Genomic DNA, 10841 nt, shown 5'->3' on the forward strand with positions numbered 1-10841 from the left:
GAATACAATAAGGTATAAAAGGAAGTCATAACATCCACTTCCCAATCACGAGCCAAACGAATAAAACTAATATTCCGCTAAAGGGAACCACTCGTGCAAATCCATATCAACTACAACATGCGCATCCTTCACACAAGCAATGTTATATAAAACTAGAAATGCTTCTTGAGACTCGACTCTCCACACCACACATCTTCCCAGAATCTAATCTTGGTCTCATCTGCTGGTCCAAATCTGCTATGGCTAGAAAACAACCTCCACCCTCTTCTAATATGCTTCCAAAGCCCCACCCTATGCGACCCTAGGGATCCATAGAGCACCACCCGCCCCAATCACAGCCAAATTTAGTGCCCACAACAACTTTCCACCAAGCCTCTCTCTCATGCACATAACGCCACAGCCACTTCCTTAAAAGGGCTCTATTGAACAGTCTCAAGTTCCAAATCCCTAATCCTCCCTCATAAATAGGAGAGCAAACCTTGGGCCATCTAACTAGGTGATATTTAAATTCGATGAATGCTACACTTACTCCCATTTTTTTACACAATTTTTCTACACCCTTAGGTGGCTTTTAAAACCATCATTGGATCAAAATCCAATAAAGATCCATCTCATATCCAATGGTGGTTTTAGAAACCAGCTATGGGTGTTGTAAAATTTTCCATGCAATCAGCAATAACTTGATCAATGTGCCTTAGTAGGAAACTACTGCCATTACATGTTTACCAACGAACAAAGTATTATTGTGCAGAAAAATAAGTAAGCAAACTATTAGGGACAAATAACAGCTATAATAGGAACCACTCACACATTCTAAATCAACAACAATTTCACACGAGAAAGAGGTACAAAAAAGTGAAACTTAAACAACCTCGTCACAAAGTGGTTCTAATTGCAGATTCTCCATTGTGATTTCTCTTATATTCTTAAGTTTGGTTATTTTCTTCAATCCAAATGATGACCTGCTATCTGCAAAGGCCTGCAACCAAAGGGACAACACTAGCCAGTGACCCTCGCGTTTAGTTAGTTCAAAAGGCACAACTAGGAATAGACATGAATAACACACAGATAAGAAAACCATCTTACCGTCGTACTGCCTTTCCATCCACATTTAGCACGGAAACACATCCATAAAGCAGAGCCCCTAACACTCAAAAATGCACAGCATAAAAAATAGTAGCAATCAGGTAAGCATCAAAGACAAAAATTAATAAGATAGATAAAGTACAAGAAGCATACCCATCTTCCGTAACAAAAATAGATAAGCTCTTTTCCTCTGAATCCCCACCTTTGCACTGACATACCAAAGTTAAACAAAAAATAAATTCAAATTTAGCACTACAAACAAAAATTGTTCTCACTTAAACAAAACGCATGCCCAAAGGCATATCTATGTTAGGATTGAAACAAATTTATGATAGAAAAATGTAAAGACCAAAAGTCTCTACTACATAAGATGATTTTTCAAATGTTCAAACATTTCCCCAAACCGGCTTAAATTTCTTTCATAATAGTTTTTACAATTGAAGGGGCACCTTCCCCAAGCTAGATGATTCCTTCTGCAAATCTTTCACACTAATATATAATACCTCATAAATTGATTTCAGGATACGCAAGGATAAAGCTGCAAAATCGATTAGTGTAAATTCAACTCGAGTTCAGTTTTTTCTATTAAATGAACTAAGCATAAACAAAAGTTTAGCTCTTATATTAAACGAAAAAAAAAAACTAGTGTAAGCTCAGCTTGGTTCATACAAACTCGTATAATTTTATATATATTATTTTTTTACTATAATAAGAACATTTGAAGTGTTCAAAAAGATTGAAGTCTTATCCCTAATGGGATAGATCAAGTGTGAATCCTTGTAAACTTAAGTCTTGATATACGTTCATGTGCGTGTGAGAGTCCGCGTGCAAGCACATGTGAATATATATGTATACTATTTTATTTTATTTTTATAAGTAATCAAAATATCATTAAAAGCGTAAGATACCCACAGGTACACAAGAAGTATAAAAAAGAAGTCATCTAGCTAGTAGGGGCAAAACAGACAAGAAAATCATGATAACTAATCATCAAGGAAACAAAAGTAGATGTCTAAAGATACAATGTGTTGAAAAATAAAGACTTAATCTACTACATGAATATATATGTATACTATTATTTAGATTTGAGATTAGATTGCCTAAATTTGTAAATGAGGTTGTAAGATATGATATACATAATTCATTTTGTAATTAAAAATAAATAAAAAAAAAAATTATCTCTGATTTGTTATAAACACAAAGTATATTTAATTTTTAACTATTTTTTGTATAAGTAATCAAGCTATCATTAAAAGCGTAAAGCACCCTCATGTACACAAGAAGTATAGAAGAAAAGTCACCTAGCTAATAGGGGTCAAAAAAAAAAACAAGAAAATCATAATAAATAATCACCATGTGTAAGGCACGCTCATAAACACAAAGCATCATCTTCCACACAGTAGTGCTCCCTGCCAGCAATCCATCAATAAGCATACAAATCAATTACTCATCTAGGCAAAACCCAAGAGAACACAAATCGATTGAAGAAAACATTCCAAGTGGCACAAACAACCTCACAATGAAGAAAAAGATGGTTCACGTACTCCCCATTCTTCTTGCACATAATCTCTCAACCTCAATGACGCACCACTTCCAAAGGTTGTTTATGGTAAGAATCTTTCCTAGAGCCGCCGACCACACAAAAAAAGCCACCCTCAACGGAACCTTAGTCCTCCAAACACTCTTCAAAGGAAAACGGAAACCATCATGACAACCTATAACCTTGTAGAATGATTTAACACCAAACAACCATATCTAGGAAAGGACCCACCACAGCTTGTCTTTCCCTTCCCTTTTCTTCCCTATTCTTATTCTTACTACATACAGCATCCTGAAGAACGAGGCAAAGGCATCCTTTGCGCAAGTAATACTAAATAAAACTAGAAAGGCATCCCTAAGGGCCATATCCCACACCAAAGATCATGCCAAAATCTAACCTCGGAGTCATCTCCCACCTCAAATCTGGAGAGTACAAAACTTCTCCCAACCCCTCATAATATTCTTCCGTAAGCCCACCCCATACGCCCCAAAAGGCTCACTAGAACACCATCCTCCCTAAGAACTTCCATATTTAGAGTCCACCAACAATCTCAACCAAGCATCTCTCTCAAGTAGGGCTAGGTATCGGTCGGTTAAGACCGGTTAATGGACTTATCGGTCGGTTAACCGATAAGCTATCGGTTAACCAAATCTTAACCAATTACCGACCGATAAGAAGTCTTAACCGAAAATTATCGGTCAAATCGGTAATCGGTTAACCGGTCGGTTAATCGGTCGGTTAAACCGGTTTGGGCTTGTTGGCTTTTTATTGGGCTTTTTTACTGATTGCTAATTGGGCCAAAAATTAATTTGAGAATTGCTAGATTGAGTTTTGTGGGCTTCTTATTAGGCTTTTTTTTTTTCTTTTTTTTTTAAGTTTATATTAATATAATAAACTCTCTCTCTTACTGGGAGCATCATCTGAGATTGCTCCATGAGCAGAAATGCAAAATCGGTTCTACTGTTCTAGCTTCTGGAAGCCCATTTCGTTCCAATGAACAAAATATGTCAACAAAAAAAATCAAGCTTTATCTGATTCAAAATGGCAAAATTGAAATTCTTCATTGGAAGGAAATTCGACGTCGTTTTGGTTTTAACTTTTAATAATAAATATAAAATTTTAAAAAATTAAAAATTAAAATAACTTATCGGTCATATTGGTCATATCGGTTAACCGATAAAAAAATTTTAACCGACCGATTACTGACCGATAAGCTTATCGGTATAAAATTTTTAACCGATTACCGACCGATAACTATCGGTTACGGTTAATATCGGTTCGGTTAAAGTCGGTAATCGGTCGGTAATCGGTAATCGGTAATCGGTTAATCTGCCCAACCCTACTCTCAAGCCTATAGTGCCAAAGACATTTACCTAAGAGAGCATGATTGAACCTCATCAAGTTCATAATCTCCAACCCTCCCTCAAAGATCGGCATGCACACTTTGGGCCAATTCACTAGGTGATATTTGAACTCTTCACCTAGCCCAACCTATAAGAAATCACGTTGAAGCTTCTTAATACGGTTTGCAACACTCGTAGGGAGAGAAAAAAGGGGCATGAAGTACACAAGTAAGTTGGATAGGGTGCTCTTGATAAGGGTAATCCTACCACCCTTAGAAAAATACAACATCTTCCAACTAGCCAACCGACATTCTATCTTCTCAATAACACCATCCCATACATGCTTGGCCTTATAGGATGCCCCCAACAGAAGACCAAGATACTTCAAGGGTAGGGACGTAACCCCACAACCCAAAATCCTAGCCAGCTCGGCCACATTAAGAACTTTTCCGATCGGAACCAATTCTGACTTGGCTAAGCTCGTCTTCAAACCTAACATAGCTTCAAAACATAAGAACAAACTTTGTAAATTGCGAAGGTGATTTGGGTCGGCCACACAGACAATCAAGGTGTCAACAAATAGAAAATGAGAGATATCAACCCATGTCCCCACAAAGAAGCCATACAACAAACCTCCACTCACAGCAGCTAAAATCATCCTACCCAACACCTTCATCACTATGACAAACAACAAAGGAGACAAAAGGTCCCCTTGCCTTAAGCCACGAGAGCTACAGAAGAAGCTTATGGGAGTCATTCACCAAAATCGAGAAACACACTGGCGAAATACAATGAGCTATCCATGAGTACCACTTCCCCTCAAATCCACATCTTCTTAGCATGTACAACAGAAAATCCCAACCAACATGATCATAAGCTTTTTCTAAGTCCATTTTGCAAATAATCTTCGATTCTCCAGATCTCATTCTACTATCAAGGCATTCATTAACAATAAGAATAGGATCTAGAATCTACATACCTTAGATTAATGCATTCTGTGACTTAGAGATAATCTTCTCCAACACTGTCTTAAGCCTGTTCACTAGAACCATAGCAATAATCTTGTAAATGCTACCCATCAGACTGATTGGGCGAAAATCCATAAGGACGACAATCCCTGGAATCTTCGGAATGAGGGCGAGGAACATAGCATTAAGGCTTCTCTCACTTACCACTAGCATGGAACTCACGAAAGACCTTCATAATGTCCTCTTTCAAAACAACCCAACATGCTTGGAAGAAAGCTATAGAGTTACCATCAGGGCCCGATGCCTTGTCACAACTTCCCACACCTTCCTTTCCTCAAACTCCCTCTCCAACCAACTAACCTCAACCTCATCAATAGAATCAAAGGAAAGATTGTCCACCACAAGTCTCCAAATAAACTACTCAATAAAACACTTCTTATAAAACTGAACAATGTGCTTATTAATCTCTGATGGGTTAGTAGAAATTGTGCCATCAATCAACAAAGAGTCAATGGTGTATCTATTGGAGTTGGCCATTATGTGAAAAAACTTTGTGCACTTATCACCCTCCCTGAGCCACAAGACCCTAGATTTCTGCCTCCAACTCACCTGCTCCATGAAAGTAGATCCTTTTAACTCTCTAATAATTTGTGCTTTATTCATTTGCCTAATGCCCTTTCTTCTTCAAGGATATCAAAAAAACATGTAGCTCTTCTAGAAGAATCTTCTTTTTCCTTTCTACATTGCCAAAAACTTCTTCATTCCATCTCTTTAAGTCAACTTTCAAAGCCTTGAGTTTTCTAGCTAAAATGAAGCTAGGAGAGCCTTGAAAAAGATACGAGTCTCACCACTATTTCACCCTGTCCACAAAACCCTCATACCTTAGCCACATATTTTCAAATTTGAAGGGCCTACTACCCCTAAGAAAGTCACCACAATCAAGGAGGACCGGGAAATGATCTGAACAAAGTCTAGGAAGCCTGCTCTATGACAAGCCAAGAAACTAGGCTTCCCACTTCGGAGAGTCCAAGAATCTATCAATTTTGGACCATGAGGAATTATTTCACCAAGTAAAAGTATTGCCTACAAGAGGGAGGTCCATCAAGCCCTGCTCATAAATGAAAAAAGAAAACTCCACCATAGTTGAGCATGAACGAGCTTCGACCAATCTCTCACTTGGAAATCTGGTAACATTAAAATTTTTCTTACCAAATGCTTTACTTAAAAAAAAAAAAAAATCACTCCCAATGCACCAAGGCAAATTCCACCGAACAAACCAGCCAACTCATCTTAAAGAAGTCTTCTATCCATATCAGAATTAGGGTCATAGACGCCAGCAAAATCCCAAGTGAAATGATACTCCACATTTCTCAATGTGACAGCCAAGGAGCAAACTCCCACACAATAATCGATTTTCTCCACCACCCTTCTATCCCATAAAGCCAAAACAATCACCAAAGGAATCCAAACAACACCAATCCACATGATGGCAACCCCAAAAACTATGCACAATACTACGAGACATGACTTCAAGCTTAGTTTCTTGGAACTAAACAATGCCAACCTTCCACTCTCCGAGTAAGTTTCTCAACCTCAAACGTTTATTCCCCTCATTCAACCCTCTCATGTTCCATGATAATAGTTTAGGTCAAAATGATAATTAACTCGAGGAATATAATCTCAACAATAATTAAGTAACTAATAGTTAACACAGATATACAAAAAACATCATTAAATTCCAGTAATGGTATTTAATTTATGTGGGAAAAGTTAATCAAATAGCTTGTAAACAAGCTCAAGCTTGTTCAAGCAATAAATAAACCAAGCTTGGAAGTGTAATATAGTGTAGTAATGAGCTCGAGCTTGGCTCGTATTCAAACGAAATTAAACAACTCAATCTCGAACTTCTAATACTCAACTTGGCTCTGCTTAATTACTGACTAGGCAAGGATACTCCTACTAAGGAGAATAATGACCTCGAGCTATTTTGACAGTGGAACAATAGATGATCCAGGGCTTCTCCATCCTTTTCATAGATGTAACACCAAAACACAAGAAAAATGATTATTCATAATCAAAATCTTCTAAAGAGTAGCAGTGCAAGCATGAAAAACTACTTTAGAAGACCTTAAGAACACCAAATCTCATTCAAGGGATGTTCTATTTCTAGGACCCTCAAATCCATATATGATAACACTTGAGTCAAAATGATTATTCCTAGATATAGTCCATTCCACCTCATCTCCCATAGACAAGTCCCTTTGAACAGTGTACATTAAATATTACTGCAACCTAAGAAACTCAACAATCAAAGCCAGCCACCAAGCCATAAAAGCCTTGATGGAAAGAAGACTCTTTTGGAAATGTCACATAGAGGCTCAGGTTTAGTAAAGGATTATCTCTTTCTAGTTTGCAGAAAATGTAGCCTCAAATTTACTAAATAGCATACATTGCTTGTCTACTGAACATAAAGATGTACTCTTTCTTCTCCTCTAATTTCCTTGATTTACTCTCACATTAGATACTTGTTTTCCCGCAAATCACCAGAATCAACAAAATAGTTCATCTAAGTACTAGATTCAATTGAATAAAAGCAGTACGGCTGAAATATCAAATGGTTTTCTTTTTTCCCCTCTTCTCTTGGTGATTAATTTTAAGTCTGCTCAAGCAATAACCATGGAAATTCCGATTGAAATTTCATTAGCTAAAGCTATAACCTTCCCTTTTCTTCACTACCTATATAGTCACCTAAGTTTGTTGCCATAATTGAACCCATTTCCTTTTCTGAAACTGGCTTTTTACGGCTAGGCTGCCAAGATTTCAGATAATATTACAACATCAGAGTGCATATTCATTCTGTATACTTCAGAAAGTTGAAACTAGAAAGAAAATCGGTACATAGAAGTACAAATTTATAAGTTTAACCAGACCAATTAAATCCTTGAAGTGCTGAAGAATCAAATTACCCGGAAGAACATGTAAAGCAATCAATATTATAGCAGCAAAACTAAAATGTAAAAGTGCATACTATCGGACACAGCAAGTGGTTGTATTGCCCCGGAATACATATATCGGTGTCCATGCCAAGATTCTCCAGTTTCTTCTTCAGAATCTCCGACACTGCCGGATCAAGGCAATTCTTAGCCAGCCCCTCCCATTGAACTTCAAAAAAGAAAACCAGTCATATATCAACATATTTTCTCTCACACATACAAAGAACAATATTGATTCTCTAATAAGTTATGTAAACAACAATAGAATATACAAGCCTTCTAATACAAAACATGGCACACTATGAACTCTTAACAAAAAATGTTTAATGAATCCAGTAATAATTTTTGCAAAAAAATAACAGCGTACAAGCCCTCCAATGTACATAATCCAAACGACATTCGCATGTGTCTTAAGTGGGAAATACCTGAACTTGGGGCATCGGCATGAGGCATAGAAGAGAAACCATTAGTTTTGAGGGAAAATGGCAGAACTCTAGAGATGGGTTTCGAAGAATGGGCAGAGAAGAGGAGTCTATGAGTGTGAAAGAGGCGTCCATGCGAAGAAGGGGCTAATGGGATTGCAAAGGAAGTTGATTTCAACATGTTCTTGGAGCCCATCACCCAACCCTGGCCTGTCATAGGTGTAAATGTACAATAATTTAATATGAATTTAAATAATCTTGAATTATGCACATTTCATTGCTCCTATAAGCAACATAAAGTATTGCATAAGAATAAAAACCCAATTTTCAATTTCTTTTCCGTTGTTATATCTACAGCGAAACAAAGGGATAAAAAAATGATTGCCAAACAAGAAACAAGAAAAAAGGCTAAGAAATCAAAACAATGAGATAAACAAAAAGCTCTACACCGGGGCATGAACTGTTGTTGATGATATGAAAATGATGTATGAAAACAGAGCATGAGGTGTTCTCCAGTGTTGGTTGGCGAGTGGTGAGACGAAGGAAGTAAGTACCTGGTGGAGAGGGGGCCTTGGAAACGGAATGGGTGGTGGCATGAGAGAGAGAGCGGTGCCAAACACGGCCTAATCTCCTGGGCAAGGTAGTAGAAGAGGAGGATGAGAAGAAGAAGGTGTACTGGAGAGGACGACACAGGCACTGCCGACTGAGTGCCATTTTTATTTTTATTTTTTTGCTCCTTTTAGGGTTCTTCAGTCTTCACTGCGCTTCCAACTTCTACAGAGTGAAGTACGTTTGTTGCTTCTCGTTGTTGCGAAGCAGTCGATAAATTTTTCCCTCAACTGCCGTGTCCCAAATTTCAAAAAGTTTTGGAGAACTAGCAAGATACTCTTTAGGGCTCTTGGCCATTTTTTGCATTGTTTTTTTATTATTATTTTTAACTGTATTTAACTGTGAATATCAATAAAATTATTTTTTTATATTATCTTTGGATGGTTTAAAGAATATGTAACAAAATTAAATTGAATGTATTTGAAAAAAAAAAAAAAAAAACTAAAAAATAATTAAAAAAATTTTAAAAAAAAGGGCAAAAAAAACACTTGGGGTGGTTTGAAACCAATGGCTAAGGCGTTGTAGGAGGGGGCTCGGCCACCCCCATTAATGAGACAAGGTGGCCAATCACTTCCAAAAACTGCTTAGGGGTGGTTCTCCAAGCGCTGTTAAGGGATGGCTCGACCATCCCCATTAATGAGACAATGGTGGCTGACCACCTTTGAAAGCGATTGGGGTGGTTGAGCGACCCCAAGCATTGTCAAGCCACCCCATTAATGAGATGGGGCTGGTTGAGCCACCCCCGAAAGCCGCTCAAATGTGGCTCGGCCACCCTCAGTTACCTGGGAGTGGTTCAACACCTTTGGAATTTTTTTTAAAAAAAAAAAAATTAATTAATTAATTAATTAATTTTTTATTGTTTTTTCTTTCTCTTTTTCCTCTTTTTTAGTTGGGTATAAAAATTTAGAGTTGGATGTAAAAACACTCAAACATAAACTCAAAAAATAGTAAAAAATAATTAAAAATAAAACATCACCCAAACATGTTAAATTTTCTCAAAAAGCTTCATGCAACAAGCGCTACTCAAGGTATAGCCTTTTTTTCTTTAAAACACTCTCAATGGCTTAGCCTTTTTTTAATGCAAAATAACTAACTAAAACTTACTTTTATCTATTTTAGCCGACAACTTTTCAAAACCTTCATACACCAGCTTATATAAATGTCTTCTTGTAATGCCCCGCTCAATTGACACCTATATTTTTAAATAATAAAATATGACAATGAAGGTAACATATTATTCCATCTTTCTCTCGTTCGATTCTTTTAAAGGCATTCTATTCAAAGTCATGTCTTTCCTACAATTAAAAGAATCCATTTATTTTATTTAAAAGCTTGCAACCTTCGAACAATCGAAGTTGGGTTCGAATGACTGCCAAAGAACGATCGTCCTCGAACGATCGATGTTGGGCTTAAATATGCCCAGACAAATTTTTTTTAAATGAAACTTTTTGAAAACCCTAACCACAAGGATAGCCCTATTTTAATGGCAATGATACGGTTTCACACCAATTTGTTCTCCTATTTTTGAATCTCTAGTGTAATACCCCGACAAAAACACTTGTTTTAAAAAAGGTTAATGAATTACTATGAAACAGCTAGTGTTTTCATAAAACAAGGTTTTGTAAACCAAAAGACCTAAACCTTGTATAAGTAGCCCAACCCTTGAGCCTTTCAAAAAGCAAAACCTAAAACCACTCTCTGACCAAACATACGCAAGGGGACCACCCGAGCGTACGCTCTTGACCTAAGTGCGAGCGTACGCTAAGGGGGCCACCATGAGCACTCGTTGACCAGTCTTTGAGCCAATGGGCAATACCCCAAACGTACACCTGAACCCTTTTATCCAGTGTGTAATAATACTCGAACACTCGCTGAATACT

The 10841-nt window shown here is 37.3% G+C and overlaps 1 protein-coding gene across 2 annotated transcripts in view; it reads right to left on the reverse strand.

The window, feature by feature from the left end:
- The window catches only part of LOC132183209 (twinkle homolog protein, chloroplastic/mitochondrial-like), a gene marked incomplete at its 3' end in the record, with an annotated part of 28619 nt that extends 19426 nt beyond the window's left edge, over positions 1-9193 (reverse strand). The window contains 6 exon segments of one of the 2 annotated variants that reach the window (XM_059596611.1): positions 872-979; positions 1087-1144; positions 1240-1295; positions 7966-8099; positions 8356-8562; positions 8907-9193. In XM_059596611.1, coding sequence (XP_059452594.1) covers positions 872-979; positions 1087-1144; positions 1240-1295; positions 7966-8099; positions 8356-8562; positions 8907-9066 — 723 coding nt within the window. 2 annotated transcript variants of the gene reach the window in all.
- Between the last annotated feature and the right edge of the window lie 1648 nt (positions 9194-10841).

The sequence above is a fragment of the Corylus avellana genome, chromosome ca5 (assembly GCF_901000735.1).
Source record: "Corylus avellana chromosome ca5, CavTom2PMs-1.0".
Taxonomy (NCBI): domain Eukaryota; kingdom Viridiplantae; phylum Streptophyta; class Magnoliopsida; order Fagales; family Betulaceae; genus Corylus; species Corylus avellana.